A 26,146-nucleotide genomic window follows, 5' to 3' on the forward strand; every position below is an offset into this window, starting at 1 on the left:
CCAACATTGATTTATTTGTCAGGTTTGCTTAACTGTCTTGACCTGCAGATAACCTCAAATTATTTCATAATAGATAATATTAGTTTTGGCCAAGTCGACTTTTGGATCATCAATCCAATTAATCTCACAAACATAAAAATGAGTCTAATCAAAACCACATCGATACGCTCATTACGAGAGATAATTCTGGATTATAACTGTAATAAAATTGCTTGTGTTAAAATTCTTAAAGTGCAACAATTCAACATGTTTTCAACTTCAAGTGATTTAAAAACTTCTTCGCAAACCAAAACCATCGATTATCAAAGCTATTTAAATACTGTTGGAAAACTGAGAAAACCTTCGCTTATCAGAGAGATGAGTAAGTACAAAACTTATAAAAATATATAAATCAATAGATTATCTCTGCAATTATCAATAATTAAGACCGGGTAAAATTTATTCAAAATCTTTAACTTACACAAAGGTTATTCCGTTAAGAAGAACTTAATTATATCGCCTATCTTGTCAGTCAAATAGAAATGTTATCAATGATAAGTTACAATAGTGACAGTAAAATTTAGATGACGGATTCAATTTTGAAACTCTAACAAAAAATTTCTGAAGTAAGAAACTCTGTATTCCATACCAGAGTTTTGCTTCCCGGGACTTGCTTTGCCCTCCGTGTGAAACCATGTACTTTTCTTTTCATGGCGTTTGTTGGCCATGTCGAAAATTTGGCGTCATGTCATTGGGGTGCCTTATTTTTAAGAAGTGTAGAACAAAGCCCAGCCTTAAGTTTTACTCAAGTTTTTAGACTTTAATCAAGCACCTGCTCTAAATATCCAAGTTGGCAGAAACATTGCCAACTTTCCTTTCTCATGAAAGTAGTTTTTCAACTAATTTACCTTCCTGTGAATCTTGGTCACAGCAAAAATGTTGGCCACAGCGCCACCGGGGACCATTTTCATGGCAGGTGGACTCCCAAACCCGGCCTTGTTTCCGTTTCAATCTCTCACCGTTGAATTGGACTCCAAAACCAAGTTAAACCTAGACCAGACCGCGTTGAGAGCAGCTCTTCAATACCAACCGACGTCGGGGTGCGTGAGCAATAAAATCACCAATATACAAGCAATTCATAAAATGTAAGTACTCCCATTCCAATCAGATATCCTCCATTACACGCCGAACTAAAAAAGCTTGTCCAGCATTTTTTCAATCCTCCCAAAATGTCGGATTCTGAACTAATTGTCACCGTGGGGAGTCAAAATGCGCTGTGTTCCGTTCTGGAAATGATACTGGAACCAGGGGATGCCGTCGTTGTGCCCATGCCAGTGTACAGCAGTGTACTTTCCCTCGTAAGGAAGCAATTTAATACTGCTTCGTCAAATTATGAAAATTATGAAAACTAGTAATCTATGCTTATATAAGATGGATCCACATCGCCCGCAATACCTGGGAGTTCCAGAAGATGCGGATGGAATGCAACCACACCTACTGAAAGAAGTCCTGAACAATTGGAAAGGGAAGACTCCGAAGGTTAGCTAAATTGAGATATACTTATACATAAGTTGGATAACGGGGGAGCAATACCCGACATAGAATCCTCTTAAGAAGATTATTATTACGTACATATTATGACGAGAGAGTTACGTATTAGAATTGGCTAGGGGGAGAAAGTCCCACAAAGACGCGCAGTTTTATTACCAGAAAAAGATCTGGTTATGTTGGAGAAGACGTGACCCCACATGATCTGATTCTTCTCTTGGATCGGATCGACTATATTCTTGACAATGGGATGACAATGACGACGGGATTTCAATTGAGTCTGAATGTCAAGGATGCAGAAGCTTGACTTTCTTTTGTGTAATGTTTGCCCGGATAGAAATACTTAGGAGAAAAGAAAGAAGGTCGAGATTGGATTTTCGTCAACTTCTTCATGTAAACCACTAGTGGTCACACCGACCGATGATATAATCATTTTTTCAGTACCTACATATTTATTTGTCACAAAATATATATATTTCTGTGAAATCATTCCGATCGTGTCTTGAATTTCTTACCACGATTGTGTGATTTGAATTTTCCTACTTTTCAGCTACTCTACGTCAATCCGACAGGCTCCAACCCAAGTGGGGTTGTGATTCCAAGTGAGAGAAAACGCCAAATTTATGAAATTGCTCGACAACACAACCTCCTCATCCTGGAAGACGATCCTTACTACTTTCTCCACTTCCTTGATGTATGTAACTTTTCATATAGGTGCTTACTTACAAGGACTTGTAAACATTGCTACTAAAATGAAATCTCTCTCCTTCACTCGCGCTTATAGAAAGATCCGGAAACCTTTCTCTCCCTCGACGTTGATGGACGTGTGCTCCGTTTCGACTCATTTTCTAAAGTTTTAAGTTCTGGACTTCGCGTAGGATTCGCCACAGGGCCGAAAGAGTTGATTCGCGTGTTGGAACTCTCCTTGCAAGCTTCAGTCCTGCACGCCTCGTCACTTTCGCAGGTGGGGGGCTTTGTACAAATATTTCCCACTCGTGTATATACTTTTGACATTTTGAGTCACCACCACATGTTGAGCTGCTTAAAATATTCCCGTATTTCAGGTTTTAGTTCACGGAATCCTAAAATCGTGGGGGATTCATGGCTTTGTCAACCACACGACAAAGGTGAAGCAGTTCTATAAACGGAGACGAGACTTGATGGTGGCATCGGTAGAGAAGCATTTGAAAGGTAGAAGAAAAAAAACGGAAAATTTGTCCCACATTTTGCGAAATCGTTTTAACATTTATTACAATGTCCGACTTCTTTTTTAATAAAAAAAGGCCTCGCCGAGTGGAATCTACCTCAAGGAGGAATGTTCCTCTGGATGAGAATGCTTCACGTTGAGGACACTTACGAGATGGTGATGGAGCGTGGAATCGGGGAGAAAATTATGTTGTTGCCCGGCCGAGAGTTTATGGCCAGGAGGGAAGATCACTGCCCATACTTGAGAGCTGCTTTCTCCGTCATCCCAGAAGACGAGATGGACGAGGTTTGTGCAGAAAGAGATCTTTTTATCATACTTTATTATTTCCTCTATAGTATAAAAAAACTCGGTTTATTACATGTTCGCACCATCATTTTTCACCATACACAATATGCACATGCATATACACATACATATATTTGTTTAACATTCTTGTCAGGAAATCCTCTACGTACATATTTAATGTAATGGGAGTCATATATAATTATAGAATAGAAATGAGTACAACAGCAGAATTAATGCAATTTAGTTAGTACAAGTACACGTGCATTATATGATTAAATTAAAAGTAAAGGGGAAAGTGTCATTATTAATTAAGGGAATTGACATCATTTAATTAATTAATTACTGATATTAATCTGTATAACTTATGCCCCCAATCTCATCCTCAATGTAACGTAGTAACACAGTTGTCGTGACTATACGGAGAGTTACACCATTTTTCTATGGAACTATTTTTCTTATGTTTAGTGTTAATTTTTTCTACTACTGATTAATTGAGTATTGGTTTTGAATAGTGTTTTCAATTTTTTTTCTATCCAGAGGTATAGAAATACTCTTTGTTTCTTTACTTTCATCTTTTTAATGTAGTGGCAACTTTTGGTCACAATTAATAATTTTTATATCGAAATCCTCATGCTTAAAGTGATTGTCTTAAGATGCACGCATATATTTTTTCCTACTCAGGTCAGTGTGTGAAAATTATTGGGAAGGTATTTCAGGAAAAAGTTTAAACGGGTTTAAGAATTGTGGTTTCAAAAAATGTCTAAATTTTTGGTCATATTCATTTATCGGGATCCACCACGAGTTCAAAAGTTCGACGTTGGTCTAGCGTGGGAGTTACTGAAGCTAGGAACCGACTCCCGTGATGAGTAGTTTGTTGCTGCTGCTGCTGCTGTTGTTGCATTTGTTGCTCTCTCCAGCCCAAGAGTAAAGCGTCGACTGATCTCTTTCTGCCTCCACGAACTCGAGGACTATTCCCTCCACCTCCCGATGTTGGTTGTGCGACGCCTAGAAATTGGACCGGACTTTGTCTCAAGCTCATAAAGTGGTGGGGATGATGCGGACTCAGCCGGGGGGATGGCGTCCTCGTAGTCGCATTGGTAGTCATACCCATTGCAGATGCTAATCCTAAGCAATGCTGCAGATCCGACATGGTCGTTTGTGTCGAAGAAGAACGTCTCCTACTATTGCACTCTGACCCGGACCCACCTCCACTCCCACCGCCCTCCAAATAGTCATTTACCGACTCTATATCTGACGTAAAGGAGTCGCGATGATGAACTTGTGCTCTGGCCTGCGTCAGGGTGACCTTCCACTCCTCATCCAACCCTGAATAGTAACTACTCGGGCTGGCTGAGGGACGCCTCTTGGGCAGCAGTGGGGGTGGTGGAGGTTCACAACACATGAAGACAGAATCCGATCCCAGAGAACCTTGATCCTCTGCATCATCGTCATCACCACTGTCTCGCACTTCTGGAATGTTTTCACTACTCGTGTCATCCACATATTTAAGATTATCAGGAAAAGTGAAGGGGTGTCCAGACCCTGCTGAATATGTCGTGATCGTTCCTATCGACGAGGTGGCGGAGGATCTCCTCGTATCGTCGCCCAAATAGTAAGGATGATGATGGGGTTGTTGCTCCTGTTGCCGAAAGTGTTCACTGCTACTCGGTGAGATTGTCGGGGTGGGAAGGATGACGTGAATGTCGATGCTCTGTTTCCTCCCGTTGACAGTGGTCACAATTCCGTGGCCCGACTGGAGGAAACGGGGACCCATCAGGGGCTTGTTGGTGGAGGAGGACAAGTCTTCATCCGAGGAGGAGGAGTTGGCTGAGGTGAGGAGGAGTGCAGGGTGGGGGCGAGAGTAGCAGGAAGAGGGGCGATGATTGTTACTGATGCTGCCACCTCCACCCATATTGTTGCTACTCGTGTATGGGTAGACTTGGTGGTGGTGGAGGATGTCGGCCGAGGTGGAAGGCATGGGTGGCAGGGGTGGTTGGCACGGGGGGAGGAGGAGGGGACCTGGCAGTGGAGTCGGACTTCGGGACGAGTGCTTCTTACATTTCGACTTGTAGAGCAGGGTGAGGAGCACGAAGAGGTAAAAGGATCCGAGCGTGGTGGCGATCCTGATCCCAGTTTGGGAGGAATAATGGGAATAATACTCGTCTCGCACTGGGTCACGAGTCGGGGGGACGCGTTCAAGTGTCACTTTCATGTTGTTGTTTGTCTCCTCCACGGATAATGGAGTTGTAGAATTGGTGTTAGTTGTGGTAGTGGTGGTGGTGGTGGATTGGGATGAATTGACCTGGGCAGAGAAAAGACGGAAAAATATTAAATTCAAATTAGGTAACTTTACTATACAAAAAAATCAATCCCAACTTTCTCTTAATTGTCCCCTCTTCTATCTCAAGCCCACAGTGCAGCAGTGCCATTTCGAATTCGATTATGGCCACGAGAGAGAAAGAGACAGGTGCAATTTCCTCCCTTCGTGTGAGTCCACAAACCGAGAAAGGAATCTCAAAACTTGCATGTATCTGCATTGGATGGGCCTCACGTCATGTCGTGGCCACCTGCTCAGGAAGTGTCGTGTGTGACTGACGACGACGACGACTCACTCTGCATGGATAAGTCCTGGACACATTATTTTCGTTTCAAAAAGTGGTATCGATTTTTCATCACGGGACGACATGCAGTCTTCTTTCCTCCTACGTGTAATTTCTCAAGTCTTAATTTCCTCAGTAGATTCGACATGATGAAGCAAAGAAGAAATTAGAGATGCACGAAGAAAAAGTTGAAGAGAAATTGCCTCCAGTTCGCATCTCGTACTGAATTTATCTTATCCCTTGTTCACTTTTGTTTCATCTTCACTTTCTGACTTTGCTCACCCACTCCTTGAGATTCAGAGACGAACATGCATCGACCATTTCGCATACTTATTGACTCCTCCAGCAAAGATAACACAACTTTCCTTTTCCTGGTTTACAAAAATTGAAGGAAAACAATTTTATCTCAAAGAAAAGTAGGTGTCAGTCAAACGCGAGGGTTGAACGTAAATCGAAAAATGCCAATAATGTTCCCCATGTGTGTCAGTTAGGTCAAAGCAAAGCTCTCCTCCTTTCATGATAGCAGAGGTAAAAGTAATCCGATTTCTGCTTTCCAACAAGAAAGTGAAGGAAGGAAAGGTCCTCGCATCACTCACTCCCAGTTATGGAGATTTTGAGAGGAAAGTGGTGCTAGCAGTCGCTGGTGAGATCAGATTCGTCTCCTCGGCATGATTGAAGGGACTGAAAAAGGTGACCACATTACGGCACCACGCGATGGAATGGATGGATGTCGATGATAAATTCCCTCTCTCTTCCCAGCAACGTGCTACCACATACACGACGACGACGACTCAACTATATGTATGTCAAGTTAATTCTTCCTTTTCAAAAAGTTTTCTCAAAAAGAATAACGAGGATGCCACACAAGAAAGAAAAGTTGTGTTCCAATCCGTCACCGTGAAGAAGAAGGAGGGAAAGGAATAAGTAAAAGTTGTCGTAGATCTTCTTTCTCCATGCACATACACGGATCATTATCAAGTTGTTGAGACTCCGCAAACTTTATCGAAGTGTGTCTTGCCCCGGAATAAGAATAAAATTGAATTTTGCGATAGAACAGCAAGAAATTTGGAGGGAGCCAAAGAAGAGAAAGTTAATGATTACAGACTTATTAAATAGGAGGCACGTTCTCCTTCTGTAACGTAAATTGTTGCCACATTAAAATAATCTCCTTGTACCTGAGCAGCAGAGAAGTTAGTGAAATTGCTACGGGCAGAATTCCATCCGTTCGTGTTCGGAGGAAGAGACGTCATATGGCCAAGTGAAAGCTCTGCTCATCCTTTCTCGACATGCACCACCAATCGACGGGATCGTCCTCACCACCTCCACGTCGTCATCCCCCCCGCAGCATCGTCGTCGTCCACAAAGACACACGTTCTCAGGAAGAAGATTCCCTTTTTGATTTCAAATCTAGTCTGAAATTGAAAGAAATTTTTATTTATTTATTCCAAACTCTTATCGACGGTTCAGTCATTTCCTTTGGGACGCGCGGGGATAAAAAGTCGAGCAGAAATAGATGGTAGTAGTTTTTATTTTATTTGTTTTCTCCAAGAATAGAAATAAAGCATCGTATCAGAAACAGACAATATTGAGTTTGATGAGACGCCATCAAACCAGGCAAGAGAGGTTTTCTGGTCTGATTTTCACTCTCCAGTCAAAAGCTCGAGTTCTATTTAGTTTTAGGAACGATTTTCTTGCTTTACTTTCCTTCCTTTTGAACTAATGCGAAGGTTGAAATAGGATAGGAAATGAGAATTCGACTATGCAGCCAAAACCAAAATTGGGCCAGCATTTGGGAGAAAATGTGTTGAATTTTTACCACCATAAAGCAAATCGTGGAATGATGTGTAAAGCGAGGGTTTATTATAGGATTGAAATTGTTTCGTTATGAAAACTCTATTTTATTATGTGAATTTTTGTTGTATGGAATGGGAAACATTTATCGGAGGGAGAAGAGTGGGGACGAGGATGAGAAATCAAGGAGAGATTTCCTAGATTTTGGGAACATCTCTCATTTAATAATTCCAATTCCTGCAATGATTTCCTTTAATGTGGTTTACCTTTTTATGAGAGACCAATATGCACCAACATACATAATTTCTCCATCTCCTCTCTTTCCACAAGCTGCCAACCACATAATTCGAAATTCTGATGCAAATGGGTAAAATTAAATTGTTTTTTGATGAAACCATCGCGAAATTTGATTGCCAATTTAGCCACCTCATCTTGCCCAGATTAGAGACAGAGAGATGAGTTCAGTTCTAATTTCACATCTTAAAATTAGTAATAGACCTCACTGCATGATTTCTTGGGTGAATCTTTCATCGAGGCGAATGCAGTCTCTCTTTCTACCCGAAAATAGAATGACTCATTATCATTAGTAGGAATTGCAAATCCGGTGTTTTCAAATTTCGAATTATCCGGAGGCTTCGGATTTTTAATGCTTCGAATCTCGCACCAGTGTAGTCCTAGATGGTTATAATATCGAATATCAAACTTCAATTTAGGTTTGTGTGATATTTTCCTAAATTTCTTCAACTGTCTTGAAATTTGTCTGGAAAATCAAAATTCCAAAAAGTCTAATTGGACAACTATCTGGGGGAATAATTTTTAAAATTCTACAAAACTAGATTTTTGATAAAGGTTTAAATTAAAGAAAAAATTACTCGTTTTCATATTTTTAAGCTCGTCGGGTATTACCACACATCCAAAGGGAATCAAAATCTGATGGTGATAGGTACACAAGTATTCTTCTAGTACCACAGTTTTGAATACAACTCACGATTAGTCCAAGCATAAATGTAGAATAAATTACTTAAATACCAACAATTTGAATTGGATTTAAATAATTTCTAAAACTGATTTAAATACGAATTTCAAAAATGTGAACGGAATTTGCAACCCCTAATCATTAGTCCACCTTGTTATCATAATTCATTCAACAGCATGTTTACTCTCATTCCCTTAGTGAAACAAACCAGAGAGAGCAATAATAACGCTTGTACCAGCAGCACTACCACTGCCCTTTGTAAATAATTGATTTGTCAACGAGCGAAGTTGGTTGGTTGGAATTTTGTAATGGATGGACTTTCGTCTCTCTCTCTCTCTCTCGCGAGAGAGAGACGAAATCTCATTCAAACTGCACAGAGATAAAGAGAGAAAGAGAGTTTGAATGAGTTTTTCGCTGTCTGTGCACAACAAATGAAATGAAAAGTGATGGGTCGATGGAATTGAAACGTTCAAACGTTGCTACTCTAGTAGCTCCTACGACTTACTACACGATTTACGTACATTCTTGACGCTGGCTGCTCCAATTTTAGACCGGAGAAAAGCTCCTGTATTAAACAATGCATTAAACGGAGAATGAAACGATTAGCAAACATGCCATTAAGTGAAAGTGATTGGAAAGTTTGGATGAGAGAACATGTTATACAAGTCGTGACGGACGGATGACTGGGTGCGATTACGAGTTGTATGTTTTATGCATATTTTAAAGGATGTGAAGCATAATGGTTGAGACAGGTGGAGGAGGAGGAGGAGGTTGGAGGGAGGGTGGAGACGACGGATAAATGGCAGGAGGGAAATATGTAAATAGACGTATGCCAAGTTTTTATCGATTTTTAAGGTAAACCACCCCACGAGAAGAAAGACAGAAGGATAAATAAATAATTCCACATCTCATCTGGAGAACGTTCAGTGGTAGTATTGGCAAATATGAAACGAGTCGTCCAAGGTTTCGGGAACATACAACACTCACCTTTCAGAGTGAAAGTGGGATTACGAAATTGGGGAGAAATGCGAACATCAGAGGAAAGTTTGCTGTCCTTTTCGACATAAACAAATCAATCTCAGTTTTCCCATTGAATTAGATACACATTTACTCCACGAGCTTTCATTGTCTCGTCTCGTGGGATATACGGCCTGATGTGTAGACAAAATATTTACATACCACCACTTGCTATTAAAAGGTGGGTAAATACGAGAAATTTCTGCAGTTGAAATTAGGTTTGACATAATCTATCCTCGAGTGAGATGGTTTGTTTCGTATTACGAATTTGGTCAAGTGAAAGGAAAAACCAAGACGTCACGCTGATGTCAAGTAAAAGTGGAAAGAAAATATATTTATTTCTGGCCGTGTCTCACGTATTCATTTTTTATCTCTCAAGTGAACCACAAAGTATGTATGTCGTGCATGTATAGTGATCCCGTGGTAAGTATAGTGTACACACTCACATGCAAGAAATGCGAGTCAAGTGGAAATGGTAGATCAAATAAATGGAATAAAGGGATGGGTCGATTTGTCCATAAACTAAACTATGTAAGCACACAAAAAATGTCCCTCCCTTTCTCCAGATTTTCTATTTTGGTGAAATGAACTTTACTTCATGCTAAAATAAACATGGAAAATGTGAGATTTTCTTCTTCTTGGGAAGGAGATGTCATCTCATCATGTAATGAAGGCTGCTGGTTGGGAAAGTCATTTCGGGAAAGGATTATTTCTTTGACTTTGACTTGAGAAAGAAAAAAAAACTGGGAAAATTGTCAATTCAGTGATTTTTGGCTGGGATAATTTATAGTCGCTTACAAACCAAAAAAGCCAAAATGGTTTATTGACTAAACTTTGTTCCTTATACATTGTTCAATCCCACACCAAGCAAGTTTTATTCTTGAAAGAATATAATTCCATCCGAGTGAGCCAAGTGGGAGTAAAAGTAGATATGATGAAAACTCGGGCATATTCCGGCATTCGCCTTTGTCTAACATTGACTATTTAAAGTGACTGATTGATTTATTGATTGCAAATTGTTTGACCACCACTTTACGTGTTTCTCTCTCCCTTCTTTCGCACTTATTCGTACAAGACGGTGGCACGCCGCTAGGAATGCGAATGGACAAAGTGTTGTTTTGCTGTCTGAATGATTTATTATCATTAAGTTTTCATATTGGCATTGTTGTCCCCGCATGTAGTGTGCAGAGGTATCAAGTAAATCAGACCACACACACACCACAAGTTCAGACCTCGCCACCTGCCCGCTCCTCTTTTTCTTCAAAAGCACACCGCCGCTTCATAATGGCAATGTTATCGTAAAGATGACGGCTTAATTTTTTAATCGTTCCGAGAAAAACGTGCCCCGACTTGGCATATCGTTTTTTTATATCTGGAACGGTGCAGGAACATAAATGTCGCTAAATGTGCCACGCTCGGCACAAATCCACCCGTACTTTACCTCTTAACACATTGTATAATGAGGGCAACGTCCCATTTTCGCAGGACGAAATAGCCTAAGGAGGGGAGCTTGCGAGGTTGATAATAACAGATCCTGATGCCCTTTGGATATGTGGTAGGGTCCCATGAGTGTACTAAAACCCTGAAGTGGTTTGACTCCATGGCCACATTTGCGCCCGCCACACCCACTCAAAAATGTCCAAAAAACGCTTTCACACCAGTTTTCACTCACTCAAATCCACGCCAAAAATCCAATTTTACTCAGATTTTGCAATTTCTTTCACCATTACACTCCCAGATAGTTGCTTTCTTCAATCCAATATCAAACTCAATATTTTCGAAATTTTTAGTATTTTTAAAATTTAAAATTCTGAATGAGCATTGTTGTAGTCATCAACAACGCAAATTATCCCTGCGAAATAATCATCAGCAAAATTGAGTTTGATATTGGATTGAAGAAAGCAACTATCTGGGAGTGTAATGGTGAAAGAAATTTTAAAATCCGAGTAAAATTGGATTTTTGGCGAGGTTTTGAGTGAGTGAAAACTGGAGTGAAAGCGTTTTTTGGGTATTTTTGAGTGGGTGTGGCGGGCGCAAATATGGCCATGGAGTTAAACCACTTCAGGGTTTTAGTACACTCATAGGACCCTACCACATATCCAAAGGGCATCAGGATCTGTTATTATCAACCTCGCAAGCTCCCCTCCTAAGAATCACATAATATTTATACCCAAGAAGATGCTGCTCTGCTGCTGCTTCTGCCCCTATTTCACTTCATTTTCCTTTAATGTCCACAATTATATCTTCATACCTACCAATACCAATATAGACTCGCAGTTAGCATTGTTTTCTCTCTCTCTGCACACAACAAAGAAATAGAAACGACGCCTGCATTTTATGACCCGTTCCATTTCCCAGTTTGTTTTTTAATAGAACAATTCCCCCATGAATTTGCGTCGTGTTTTTTTGCTATATTTTGTACATGTCCTTGTTGGTTGGTTAGAGTTATACAGCTCCTTCTTCGTTCCATCATCATCACCACGGACGGAGGAAGAATAGGTTTGTTGAGAAATTATAAAAAGTAGCTTAAGTAAATGAAACCCAGTCCTGGTTTTGACTGGATGTCGTGCTGCCCAAAAAGTAAGTATAAGTTGGCAGCTCACGACCAACAAAGACGACGACGCTACGTAAATGATGGAGTGAGTGAGTGACTGTTTATAAACACAAGTCATTCATTTCTTTTTCGATGTATAAAGGAAACGAGCGCAGTTTCCTCCTTGCCTCTGGTTTGCCATATTACTTGCTTTGCATCGTCCTCCTCCTCCTCCTCCCCAAAAGACCCAGCAAACTAGTTGGCAGATCATCATGACGGAGTTTATGACGGGCGGAAATATTTATGGAGTTGGTTTGCTTGGCCCAGCAGAGAGAAAGAGAGGGACAACATATAAAGTTCTTCTAGTGATACGTTATTCCAATGTGGAAACATGACCAGATTGCACAAGAGGAAAGAAACCCGGTGGGCCCATAAAATTTGGAGGTGGTGGTGATGGTGGTGGTTTATTTAATTTTATATAATTACTTCCCCCACCACCACCACCGACTACACTCAAAGATCGCCTCCCAGATCTACAAGAAGAAGTTCACCCGCCGCGTCGACTACCAAAAACCAAATGTGCTCCCATTCTAACACATGAGGAGGATATTGTAAAAAAATTGCGAATCCTACGTGCCAAATATTTCTGGGGGTTGTGCGTATATATTTGGTTGTGGTAATTAAGCGCTAGCCAGCAGCACCCCGTTATTGGGAATGATGATTCCATTTCTTGGGAAGACGACGTTTCAAATTACTTTCGCTACATTACCCGCATTTGGTGCAGATGCAGAGGAGAGAGGAAATATTTAAGTATGCATTCAGCGAGAGGGAATGATAGGTTATGGTGATACGAGTACGAGGAGCGATACATGTACGAGAGAGCATAAGTGAAGCATGAATATTTTAACAAAGTGTCACGAAAACGGGGTTCGCTTTTACTTTTAGTTTCACTCAACTCAATGGATCGTCTTCTTTTCCTTTACTGCCAAAAGTAGACGTGTGAGAAAAGACTTATGAAACTTGTAGTTTTACTTGTAATGAAATTTCAGAGCGAGACGACTCACATTTCAAACATGACCTATGCTCGCAATAAACTACTCTAAAAGTATGATCTATTTAAGGGAGAAAGTAGTATCATATTTTTTAAATTGTAGCCAAATATCCGTCTTATTTTCATTTCTTGTTCTAAAAAATGTATACAAATTCAAAAATTATATTTGCTCAATTTTCCACCCACTCTGAGGAGAAGAAGTTGCAATTTGTCAACTCTGCTGGTGATGCGAACCTGGAGAGATAAAGAGGAAGCAAAGTTTGTCTCAAGAAGTGCTTATTATTATGAAAATGAAGTACTTTCTCCAATTTTTAATGATAACCCTCGTCCTCCTGGTTGTCCTCCTTTATGCGAATTTTTAGTTGCAACTCGTCCTTCTCATTGTCATCGTCTACTTCACAGTCAAGCTTTCGTCGTCGTACCCTCGTTGAAGAATGAGAGAGTCTCCAGGAGCTAGAAACGACTCGAAGCACCAACCACCACCAGACGGTTATACATTTATTATATTCTCATTTTCCTTATTCTATTCCAAATATCCGGCGTGCCTATTCACTTGTGAGCGAGTACTTGGCAAAATTAATGCACACTTTCGTCTATGAATAACCTGGACTGAATAACGCGCTCCTTTCTTTCATTTCCTAAAGAATATTTTGTTGTCTTCTCTCTGCAAGTGGGAGATGGAAACAAAGGAAAAGGTTTTTAGAGCAAAGTGAATAAGACGACTATTTATAAGAGTTTTTTTCCCTCAGAGGGAAAAAACTCACTTGATGATACCGGGTCAGGGGAGTGAAAGTTGGGAAGTTTCTCCTACAAAAATACAGACTGCGGCAGAATTTTTTTTCAAAAACCAACTCACTCTTTAAAAAAGTTTTTTTAAACTCTTCGTTTTCACGAGGGTTCATTTCTTCTTACGAACCCTGTGACCCAAATGTAGCCAGAAGACTGATGACGAAGCAGAAAAGAGGTGAAGTTTGACGCTTTCTGACCACATCTCATTTCTTCTCGGGCAACAATGAGGCGCTTGCATTGTTTCGGGATTATAGTCCTTTTGAAACTAAGTAAATAAAATCGGGATTAAACTGAAAGGCGGACAAGGGAGAAAAAAGTAGGATTCGATAGCATGAGAAGAGGAGGACCAACCAACCTGCTACAGACTAGCTGAATCCGGTCAGAGGTAGAAAATAAAGACTGATTTTACGACCATGTTCTCTTTGGCCGTATTCTCCATCAAGATTATGTAATCCGTCTCAAGACAGGTATAAAAATGGTGAAGTGTGTTGTTCTCCCATCGAATAGATTTCAGTTTGCTTGGTCATTTAAAACAACTACGAGGCGAGATGCGTCATGTTGCACCTTTGTGTAAGTGGGGAGAAACGTATGATAATATTTATTGCAGTGAGAAAAAGGAACGGATAAAACCCTCTTTTTCCCCTTTTCTCAGTCTTATTATTCCGAATCTTGTAAAAGCATCCGAACAAAGTGAACGCATAGAGATGACGAAAGAAGGAATAAAGTAAAGTGAAAGCCCGGATTAGATTTTGACACATGCATGACAACATATTCTTATTCTATTCTTGTCCCTTTTAAATCATATTTTCTTCTCCTTCTCCGCGAACTTTCTCCCTTCGGGTAATCGAGACCAGAGGAGAAGAAGAAGAAGAAAAGAAAGTAAAAGAAGACGACACCACGGCGAACGTGGTAGGACCAAAAACTTGTGTAGTCGCAAAAAAAAGAACTTGAGAGACGACAGTTGTGATTCTAGTCCTCTTGTCTGGTCGAGGAGGGGATGATGATGACGATGTAAATTTAAATTTGAATGGGGCAGTAAAATGCTCCATTTTTGTGGGTGGATTGGAAATATGGATGTATGTGGGATTAAGATTTAGACGGGAGGAACAGGAAGGAAAAGAAGAAGAAGGATGCTTTGAATGGTGTGCTTAAGTGGAGAAAGAAAGACGTTGGTGACAGATTGGCCCAATTGCTCTTTTCCTACTTTCTCCTTTCCTATGTATGTATACGACTCTCACTTTCTTTCGAAAAGTACAATATACATGTCCACCACCACCTACGTTGCTCTCTTTGCTGGTACGACTTGCACCATTTTGTCCAAGTGAGAGCAAGGAAAGAAAGATAAAGTTGGAGAAAAAGTTGGCAAAAGGAGTAGTAGTCGAGGGACTGAGACAAATTGGTTTTGAATATTTTTTTCAAACGAAGGTGAAACCGAAAAGAGGTTTGCCAAACGCCTTGTTTCTCACATACAAGAAAATTTAATAGGGCTAAAAAGGGCTATAAAGTTTGATTTTCATTCTCCAACGAGAGAGAGAGAGAGAGAGAGCAGACACATAATAATAAGTAAGTGTACTTTGCGTGTTCCTAATTGTTTCCTTCGGCCTAATTGAATAACGAGGTGAATATGTGTTTCTGCCCTGTTCTTAGGGCAAGCTAATGGCGTGACATATTATTATTATCATTTACAACGATTACATTGGTGGTAAAGTATTTTATCTCGGGAGTATAAAGTCCAGCCTGGAAAAAGAGGAGGAGGTTAAGAGGAACATGTAACGACCATGAATACAAGGCTGGCAAAAAAGAGAAGAAGCCCATGTCTGCATGTCCGTATATCTAATGCTATTAGGTCAATCTTTATCCTCTTCTTTGGAGTTTGGACTGTTGTACTGCACGACGATATAGGAATCATTATTATTACAGGCACGAGTGGGTACAAGTAGTATGACCTCATTCAGGCCATGCGTTTGTCCAGTCGGGCTTGTTCTTGGTCTTCTTCTTAAAGTGAACATGGCACAGAAAAATTTTCTTGTACTTGAGTTGATTCCTTTATCCTGTCCGTAGCCCTACCGCAGCAGGACTGCAGATATAGTACGTACTAAAACAGGAAGAACCAGGTTTTCGAGTGAGATTAAAGCAGAAGAGGACAAGTTGATTAAAAATTTAGGTAAAAGAAATCGATTTGAACCATCATCATCATCCCCCCAGCGAAACAAACAAAGAGAAACAAACGATCCGCAGCTATGTATCTCCACTCCTCCGCCGTACTCTCCATTGTCTCGCGGGATAAAGTGAAATATGTGAAAAGCAGAGGAATAATTTCCTAAACTGGAATAAAAGTTGTGAACCGTTTACAAGCAGGTGTGTGTTTGAAATGGTTGCTACGTGTCCAGTTTAAAGTGAACAACCACATTCCGAACTGTAGAGACGCGTTCTCTCTCTCTCTCTCCATTTCATTCCACATTCATTCGAGGTCATCATCACGGGGAACATCTGGATTGGATTGCATTATAGAAAGTTTTGGCCAACGCTAAAGCACGGAATTGAAACATGCCTCCAAGTGAAAGTTGTGCAATAGTGCAACAGCAGAGAAAGAGAGAGAGAAAGTTGGCACGACTAAAATGTCGGTTGGTCGACTAGTACTCGTACTTACGTAAAGTTGGTAATGAATCCTTTCCCATCTTGAAGAGGAGGAAATGGTAGTTGGAAGGGTGCTAATGGATTCTAAAGATGACATTAAGATACGGACAACGATTCATAATATTCAGCAAAGTTCTGACTTTCTCGGCTTAGAGAGTTGTCATCTTTTTCGGGGAGGATACATATATGCGGCAAAACATAGGAGTCAGCTAGGAGTTGACGGAATTTCTCGCTCTGCGTATCCATCTCTGGCTGTTTTTCCCATGCAAGTGACGATGCAAGTAATAAAAAGTAATAAAACGGGAAAAACTTTGCTCCGTTTTATACCATAGTTTATTTGCAGAAACAAAAAATAATTAAGTTTCGTAACTCTTTTTTATGATATTTGAAAATTAAAGACTGCAAAATTTTGAAAATTTTTCCCAGCCTCACTCATTTTGAGTTGGTTGGTTTGCAGTGCTCGTTTACTGCTTTTGAGCTTGTTCTCCGATAATACGTAATGGCGAAAGAAGAAGAAAAATGTATTTTCTGCATGGACGAGTAGCAAAAGTAAAGATATTTTCTGGTTTCTCTGTGGAAAAAAAACTTTTTCTCACAGATGAATGGTTGGATGTCCGTCTTATCTGGGAATAAACTCTGGTAAACGATGCAACAAAGTAGCGGTAGCGGTACCCAATGAAAATTCGAGTATAATTCCTAAATTTGAAAATTTTTGACACTTTAGAGTGATGATAGATCAATGTGCTATTTGCGATTTTGCTGCCCTTCAAATTCTCCATAAAATGATACCCCACATGATTCGATTTGCAATTCAAAATTTCCTGACCTGAATAGCATGGGTCAATTACTGAGCCTGTTCTCAATAACACAAACACAACTGAAAATTCTTACGTTTCTTCCAAAAATTTTCGTATAACCAGACAGACAGACAGACGGGCAGAACCTCGCTTAAAGTAGCTACTTAATAAATTCCCACACAGACACACACATTGCATCACGTTATGTTACGAAAAGTAAGTAAGTAATGGGTAGAAGCATCCTCCTCATACAATCTACTCACTCACTCACTCACTCACTCTTTCACTCACTAAATTTCCCCACAGAAAGGAGAAAGCTTCTGGTTGGGACTTGACGTGAGTTGCTGTCTTTATGCCGAAACATAATTAAGGTTCAGGTGCTTGCAGGCCAGGAGGGAGTCGAGAATTGTGAATTATAATGCGGTTCCACGAAAACGTGGTGTAATGAATTACCCCAGGAAGTTGGCCTAGCAGAATGGTCCATCCGTTTTGCAAATTTGACCACAAATGCGTCTCAACAACACGTGGGAACGATTAGCAGTGCGTCCCGTTTCCATTTCACCTTTTTCGTGGTGCAAAAAGGTGTACGAAGGAACAAACAAGTAATGAAAACGAGGGAGCCGGAGAGAGGAAGTCGCCTCTCCAGAGAATGATTGAAAGGTGAGAGATGCGAGTCTAGACCACAACCGTTTTTGCGATGGGAATGGAAAAGTCTTGTAAAATAGGGCGGTGCGGGAAAAGATAAAAAATAAACGCGGAAATTCGAGGTGTCTTTGATAAACAGAATACAATACGTGTCTCAAGTTCTCTTTTTGTGGTGATGCTCGTTTCCACACGATCTGCAGAGGAGTCGCAACTGTCCCAGATCCTTGACAATCGGCATGGATGGAAGGATGTGTTGGAAGTCGTGGCATATAAAAAATTCGGAACAAATTAGTTCCAAGACGGAAAGTGAAACTGGATAGCAGCCGACCAACCAACCAAACTGCACACACATTCGTATCGAATGACTCGTGACGGTGACGATGAACGACTTGGTGAAATGGTAATGGTTTCACGGAATAATGACGTGGTGATGACTGCCTGGCTTGGCTGGTTGGTTGGCCGTCTTCTCGTTTTAGTGGGATAAGGAGGAGAATAAGATGGCGAAATAATGGCGACTATATCGGATGGATTCAGTGAAGGAAAGGTGAAAGTAGTAGAGAAAACTAACCGTATAATAATAAATGGCCTGATCGAGGTTGTGAACGTGGGAGATGAGCCGTGAAATGGATTTACTTTACTTTCCTCAAAACATGATCCAACCACAATTGAAGGAAAAGTCATGAAATCACATCTCTGTTTTTCCCCATTTTGGTTTCACAGTTCAATTCCATGCCAAAAGTTGGAGCAAAAATAAAAAATTGGTGTAAAGCTGAAATTTTGAAAGTGATCACCTATTCTGCAGGCAGATTATGTACATAGATGGATATGTAGGAAGGTCTAATTGTATTTGAGTAGTAAGTACGCCTCGTATCTCTTTTTTGGTTTGGGAAAACCTTAAATCTTTCAAAAAAAGTCGATAGGTTCGAGGAATGCCCGAAATCGTTTTCCTTGTCCAGGTTCTCCTCGTTTTTCACCGAAAATGAATTAATCGTAAGGCACAATGGCGATGGAAGCGATGATGTTCCCCGCTCCCAGCAGTAAGGCCTCCCTCGGGATGCTCAAGGCCTTGGACAGTGGTGGTTAGAAAGTCGGGTGCATGCATGGGATGAACCCGTTGAGCAAGGCAGACCACGCGACTTTGCTGGCAGATGGATTTTGTAAGGGGCAATTGTGCAACTCATCTGCAATGACCTGAACAATTTCCTTTTACCCTCATAAATCCCACCAGGCAGTTTTCTCTCTCCGGAGTGTGACCCCTTGGGAGAAAGTAGGCAGCTGTCTCTCTCTCTCCACCCAAACCGACGAAGGAAACCACTATCACAATAATAAATGAGTATACGAGTAGTTTGGCCTTTTCTTCTTCTTCTTTCTCGGACAAAGGTGAACTTCTCGGTGAGCAAATACACGTTTGCAGTGGTGGTGGTGGTGCAGCTCGAGAGTAGCATTTATGTACGTACAACAGTGGTGGAAATTTCTGTCAGTGAAAGAAACCAATTTCTGTCGTCCTTTGTCCCACGACCAATTTGTCCTCGAGGGTTGATAAAAGAAGGCAAAGCAATAAAACAAAGCTGCCATTAATCCGGCAGAATGACGACCACTCTTCATTGCTCTACGCAGTCCATAAACAATGCTATTATTCCTCCAATTTGATGAGACGACCAGCTTGGCAGTTATGATGGGCCGTTCTTTTTTGCCGAATATTTATTGAACAACCAGCAGATTTGGGAGGAGGCGACTGCATCCATGTTCAACCAATCTATACTTGGTTGAAAGTCGATCAATCAAGCAGAGATCTCTAAGCTGACGGACTCTCAACAACGAGGCCGGCATGACATTCACTTACTCATATCTGGTGGGATGAGACGAAAACACAGAAGAACTCAAGGAAGGAAAAGTAATTGTCCCAAAGTGGATTTTATTGCAAACTCTGGAAATAAGTGGAGTGAGTAACCAACCGGACAAAGTGACCAGCCAGACGAACCAACTTTGGGGAGTAAGTACTCCCTGAATGTTCAGCTAAATGGTTCCATTTTCTAGATAGGAGAAGATATGATGGATACGAGAGCTTACGGCTTATCATCCTATCTTATCATCATCCAGGAACAATGCCGCCCCAATTAAGTGGAATGGTGAAACAATGCTCTCCAGAGTCATGTCGTCTTTAAAGGAGGACATAACTTGATTATTTTGACTGCAGGATACTTTCACACTTGACAGCCGGTCTTACTATTTGGACTAATTGTGCCCCGAAATCCGTAATCTGTAATAGCAAAACTCTCTCTCCGAGTTGTTGATGTCATGACTGGATAAATATTGTTTTCCTGAAATAAATCCGTGTCCATCGTCTCTTGTGCTGATAGGTGACTTGTCTAGACTGACCTCAATCTGTTCCCACTCCTCCACAACAGCCTGGCTTATGGGTGAATAAAGTAAGCAAGCATAAGGAATTATTGATTGGCATGATGCAGCTAGTCGAGGAGAAATAAAATATTGACTCGTTTCTCACATCGTCTTTCCACCACATTTACGATACGACGAAACGACGAGCAAAATGCGAGAAGATAAGGTTTTACGTTTTGTGTGAGTTTCACTCCAAATATTTGGATTTACCTTTCCTGCGGAAGGAAGGAAGCCACCGCCGCCGCCGGTCCACTACATACAACAAGTCGTACAAACAACACACACCCATTCTGTTTACCAGCACACACCCCTCCTCCCACATCGCAAAGTACGACCACCATTCCAACCATATTCTGATTATCGACTCGATACAAGAAGAAGAAAGAAAGTGGAGAGCACAACCACCACTTGGCTGCTGGGGAGAAAGTGAGCGTGTCCCTACTTCTGAACGAGTCCCTCACAAAACAATGCACACACACTTCATTACCAGTATTGACACACTGTCCTCTTTGTTGTTGTGCGAGGAGGAGGAAACAAAGGGGAACTTTATCGTCGCAATTAATCTTTACAATTAACTATGTGACGTGCATTAAAAGCTGGGTTAATTAGATGGGAATTCCGCATTCGGGTTGTTGTTGCGTTATAATGGGGAAAGAAAAATAGGAGTCATTTCAAACCTCTGGTTTTCTATGTGTACGTCTACTCAGCGATCATCTAAATTACATTTGCATTACGGAAGGCAACAAAGAATCGAGCTGTTTTTTTTCTCATCACACACAACAGAGGAAGAATAGATTGGAGGTGGGAGAGTCGTGGGTGAATGCGAATGATGCAGTAATGATCCCGAGGGAAATTATATTTTACAATTCTTTTACAAGCAATCTGTTCTTGAATCTTTGAGGTGGGGGAGAAGATGAGATTTACCTTTTTTCTTATCGAGATTGAATTACAGACAGACATACAATTCGTGTCGTAAAGTTGTTATAATTTCTCGCTTCTCTTCCCCGTAAACAGCACAATTTGTGAGACATGATGAAATGACACTCACCTTTATTTTACTTCTGGCGGAAATTGGGCAATAAAGTTGGCAAAATTTGCCTAATCCACCACCACGAGTTGTGTCTTCTTCTTGGAGACACACACACTTAAAACTATTGATATTACTTATTCATGGAATGAGAAAGAGACGACGACGAAGAAGAAGAAGCACAATAATAATTTAAACGTCCCGTGAGACCGGTCCCAGTTTTTACGACAACATGAAGAGCAGAGGACGATGACATGGAATTGAATTGACGTCATTCATATGATACCTTCGCCACTAATAGCGTAATATGTATGTAAGACTGTTTCGAGACAAGTCATCCATGTACGTGTGCCGATTAATTCGAGATGATGGATATTGTCCGGTTGCCTGGTTTTCGGGGGAGGGCGGCGGAAATGGTGACGACTTTTGTTGTTGGTGAGACGTAATTTAGATAACTGCAGCTTATCGTCTCCTTACGTCTGGGTGATTCCTGTGAAGGGTTGAATATTCTGACTCTGCAGAAGTAGCACCAGTTGGTCAAACTTGTTTGCGTGGAATAAATATTCATTCATTCATTTCTGCGGAGAAAGTGACAAATGAACGACTCTCGAGTTTATACAGTTTGTGTGCGATACTCCAGCTCCGCTTGACTAGACTTGAAGAAGAGTTTACTCAAGAAGACTGAATTCATTTGCATGGAATTATCATCAGACGGACGGGATTCGGTTCAGTGTCGATCCTTATTTTGTCCTGTCCCATTTGTGGTCTGAGAGGAGACTGAGATGGGTGGAAGGAAGGAAGTAAGGTGGAAAGAAATCCGTGCAGAAATGGGCCGGATTATGATTTTGTGTGTTTAGCTGATCCGAATTTAATGGGCTTTCCTCCCTTCTTCTCGGGTGGTGGTGGGTGGACGCACGGAATAATATTTTCAAAATTAAATGTCAATAACTCTCCGATTTTTTTAGCGTTTAGGAGGCAAACTTGGGTTTTTAGTGGTTTTGTGGTAGAAGGAAACAGTGGAAAACCTGCTTTTGTCCTCCACTCCTGCACTCCACCACGTTTTCGGGGAGGAAGAGACGACCGACGCTACAGAGAGAAAAGGAATGTTGTTTATCAATTCGGAGATGATGGATTCGGATTCGTATATTATGCAGGAATTTGTTTATTTGTGTAAATTTACTGAATGTACACGTAAGCGAGGGTATAATGCTGGGAGGTGATTTTGTCCAATTTCCTGCTTTCACTTGGGGCGAGATCTTACAGCTTAGATTGGAACGATTAGCTTATGAAAATTCGGTTTACAACAAACAAGAGAATTTTCTCTAAACCTGGAACACCGAGTGGAAAAAAGTGATAAATCTCTGTCCCCCTTTTAGCCAGCCGTAGGAGGAGGAGATCAAGCAGTGGCGAGGCTTCTGGTAAAATATGTATGGAGACCGAATGCAAATAATGGATGCAGTAGTAGCTTTCCATACCCCAGCTAAAACTCGACTGGGTTGATTTCTTTAGCAGAGTTGAATTTTGGACTGGTTTTGAAACTTGTCTCGGGGTTTTGTTTGTCTTTCTCTCTCTCTCCAAGTTGAGCATGTCTGGTCTGCCCTGTTTTCTCGCCGTCTTCTCGTTCTGGTTTTTGGTGGTAGAATTCCTACCCAACCAACCTGTACGACGTCCAGGGTGAACAAGTCACTCGGTTAAATTCTCTCGGCCAGGTTCAACCTGTGCATGCCTTCCATGGAATTCTAATCTAAGGACGTTCGTATCAAGCTTAATGGGACTATCTGTAAATTAATGGAGGAGACGACTTTCACCCATTTTTAGAGAGAGCTTTTCCACCTACCCGAGACAGTTCCGTTCAATTGAGATAAACGGGCCGGATGAGGTTGATGGGACCTAAGTGCACTAACTAGCTGCGTACGGTCACTGATTCCCGTGTAAACTCGTATAGAAGAGAGAGAGACGGAAATTTATCAAGAGTGCAAATTAGGCTTAATCCAGTTTGCTGACTAGTAAGTGAGGATGACGTTTAAATTTATGAGTCGTAAATTTAAAGTAAAAGTTTTTGTCAAAAAATCTAATCGTACTTGAACAGGATGTAGTTTTTTTATTCAATTTTGTTCATTACTAGTTCATCACGAGTTCTTATCTAGTCTTCAGAAGCCGTAATGTAGATAATGGTGGATCCTGGTTTCAATGTCTTGACTTTGACCCCTTGTGCGTCCTCGGGTGGTGTGCCATTCACCCGGATAGAAATCGTACTTCCGGTAGACTCGGGTGATGCGATGGGCACCTTGTCACCACCACCAGGTAAACTGCTGAGGAAGGAAATGTCCCCATCAGAATCGTCAGCAGCGGATTGTTTCCTTGTCGAGATTACGAAGTGATTGTTGGGCAGAGTCACAGGATCCAAAATGAGTTCTTCCATCCGCGTTGCTAGTGCGACTGTTTCCTGTTCCGAGGAGGGTGTGGTTTTCGTGGTTTTCGTAGTGTTACTGCTACTTCCTGGCGTGACACTGCTTCCCATCATCGTGAGGGGAGGCGGAGGAGAGAGATTGTAAGCACCAGAGCGTTGTCCCATGGCTGGAATAAAATTCGGGGTTAAAATATAAAATTGAGGAAAATGAAACTATTTATAGACTTTCGTGAATAGAATTTCGAGTACGAATCGTTAAAAACATTTCCAAAAAACGAAGTTTGCAAGTTTCGCATAGAAATTTGGTTTGAAAATTCATTTACAAACTTGCGCATCTCGAAGGCTAGTGTTTAGTTTGCCAATTTTTTTTCAAAACTATGCAACGAACTACGAATGAACATGCTAACTCGTAATGAATACCCCCATATTAAATTGGTCTCTCCATCCTACCCCAATGAGTGCTTCATCTTCTTCTGTGACCCCATACATGCACTTATCCTAGTAAAGTATGTAGGTGGTCCTCAAAGCATCTGGCATTGGTTTTCAGATTTGCGGTATAGTATTCAAATTATTTGAAATAGTTTTCCTCTAATTCCAAACGCTTATCCATTTCTCGTTGGCTAGAGGGCTTTTTATGAGAGGTAATTCAAGCCATATCTCACAACTTTGCCATTTCCCCTAAAAAATTGTAAAATAAAATTGGCACTAACAAGGTACGAAGTGATGGGAGACATTAGTATTAGCTTATTGGCTAGCATTATCACTATATCAAAATTTCTATTCATGTAAAATCAATATGAACAGAGATTCTTCTTTGAATTTAAATCTAATTTCGTCATTAATTTGAGCTGTCCAAAAAACACCCTATTCAGCACTAAAGTGATCCCGAAAAGAATAAACAGACCAATTCAAAACTTTGTACCCTCCTTAAATGAACTTTATCTATAGAACAAAACAAAAAAACATACTTCTTCCCGACGTCGATCCTTGATGTCGAAAAGCATAAACGAGACAAGTGACTACGAGGGTGCCACAAACAAGTCCGGCTGCTACCGCACCGCGAATCAGATTTGTCTAGCAATTTAACGACGACAAAAACAATCGTTTATAATTATCCAGCCAACAAAAACTTCTTATTTGTAAAAAAAAAACCTAGCCCAACCTGCAGCTCTCGTTCTAAAAAGTTTGCGTACGTTCTCTTGACCCAAACTTGTACTGAAGCGGATCCCACGTATGATCCAGATCGTAACACGCAGCGATATACTCCTTCATCTTGAGGCGTAATTTCCTCCTGTAAATAAAAAATTCTTAAGAAAGCAAAACACAATTTAAACCAAAAATATTTTTGCACCACCTTAAAAAGCAGTTGACCAGTGGAAGCCAAATAGCGATACTTGTTGTGATCATACTCTGCGCCGGCCCCAATCACATTTTCGTTATCATCATCCGGCAGCCAGAGGACGGAAGTGAAAGACTTATCTGGCTCTGGTTGAGTGACAGGGCAGGACAGCTTCACGGCCGTCTGACCACTCGTTACATGCACAATTGTGATTTCAGCAAAAACTTGTACACCTACACGAATGATGAGAATGATGATGGGAAACAGGAACAGTTTCCCCATTTTGTGCAAAGAAACGTCCTAATTGCGAAGAATTTTGGATTCAAGAAATATTGGCAATTAATTTTAGCACGATAACGATAACGATAACTGGAGAACAGGAACGACGAATGTTGTTTGACCCAAGTTGCTTTCATTTTGCCAGGGGTGAGAGAAAAATTAGTGGACTTTGTGAATTTGAATACAATCAGAAATGATGAATCGATTTTTGATGGATGGATGGATCCTCATTTATTCGGAGAGCGTTTTCCCTAATACTTGTCCTCATTTGAGGATTTTTTTCTACTCTCCGTGTAATAAAAGCAGTGTATGTATACATTCATATCGATAACTTCTGCAAATAAAAAGCATGTGCACTAACAAGTTAACGATGTTAACTTTGCTCTTGAATCTTGGCGAGTAACGCATCATCTATTTTCGTACGACTAATTATAATCAACTTAATAATAACAAACCTTGATTTTGACGAAAATAATAAATTTTTCCATTCAAATAAATATGCTAATTTAAATGGGCTTTTTCCTTTGTTTTTGCAGGGAATGGAACGTCTGAAAGCGTTAATAAAACGGGAAGAAGGCTTGCAGCGAAGAAAACAGTAGATCAGTTATCTTGAGTTGATTTCCTACTGAATTAAACATGCATGCACTGGTTTGTTTGTGTGTAATGCGGAGCAATAAAATTTGATATATGCGTAAATAATGACGGAAAAGTAATAAATCATGGCGAGCATATGGTCATAAAGGTGGGTGACTAATTATTACGTTTGATATCTTAATAATTATTATTACTGGGCTATGACTTATTCCAGCAATAAACGCGAATTTCTCTGGTATGAC

General features: G+C 40.7%; 3 protein-coding genes across 3 annotated transcripts; 1 reads left to right on the forward strand and 2 right to left on the reverse strand.

The window, feature by feature from the left end:
- Positions 1 to 108: 108 nt before the first annotated feature.
- On the forward strand, positions 109 to 26,051 carry LOC110857982 (kynurenine/alpha-aminoadipate aminotransferase, mitochondrial). The gene is made up of 9 exons (XM_022106598.2): positions 109 to 361; positions 911 to 1,079; positions 1,148 to 1,337; positions 1,411 to 1,518; positions 2,078 to 2,221; positions 2,312 to 2,491; positions 2,592 to 2,718; positions 2,811 to 3,019; positions 25,847 to 26,051. The coding sequence occupies exons 1-9, from the start codon at positions 139 to 141 to the stop codon at positions 25,907 to 25,909; spliced, it is 1,413 nt and encodes a 470-aa protein (XP_021962290.1). The 5' UTR covers positions 109 to 138; the 3' UTR covers positions 25,910 to 26,051.
- On the reverse strand, positions 3,037 to 22,821 carry LOC118438399 (integrator complex subunit 6 homolog). Its single transcript, XM_035858596.1, has 3 exons — positions 21,304 to 22,821; positions 6,795 to 7,031; positions 3,037 to 5,321 (listed from the first exon to the last, which is right to left on the reverse strand). The coding sequence occupies exons 2-3, from the start codon at positions 6,867 to 6,869 to the stop codon at positions 3,798 to 3,800; spliced, it is 1,599 nt and encodes a 532-aa protein (XP_035714489.1). The 5' UTR covers positions 6,870 to 7,031; positions 21,304 to 22,821; the 3' UTR covers positions 3,037 to 3,797.
- LOC110857983 lies at positions 23,355 to 25,696 on the reverse strand. The gene is made up of 4 exons (XM_022106600.2): positions 25,047 to 25,696; positions 24,855 to 24,983; positions 24,661 to 24,766; positions 23,355 to 23,859 (listed from the first exon to the last, which is right to left on the reverse strand). Exons 1-4 carry the CDS (start codon positions 25,311 to 25,313, stop codon positions 23,426 to 23,428), a joined length of 936 nt encoding a protein of 311 aa, XP_021962292.1. The 5' UTR covers positions 25,314 to 25,696; the 3' UTR covers positions 23,355 to 23,425.
- Positions 26,052 to 26,146: the final 95 nt, after the last annotated feature.

The sequence above is a fragment of the Folsomia candida genome, unplaced genomic scaffold, assembly GCF_002217175.1.
Source record: "Folsomia candida strain VU population unplaced genomic scaffold, ASM221717v1 Fcan01_Sc020, whole genome shotgun sequence".
In the NCBI taxonomy this organism is placed as follows: domain Eukaryota; kingdom Metazoa; phylum Arthropoda; class Collembola; order Entomobryomorpha; family Isotomidae; genus Folsomia; species Folsomia candida.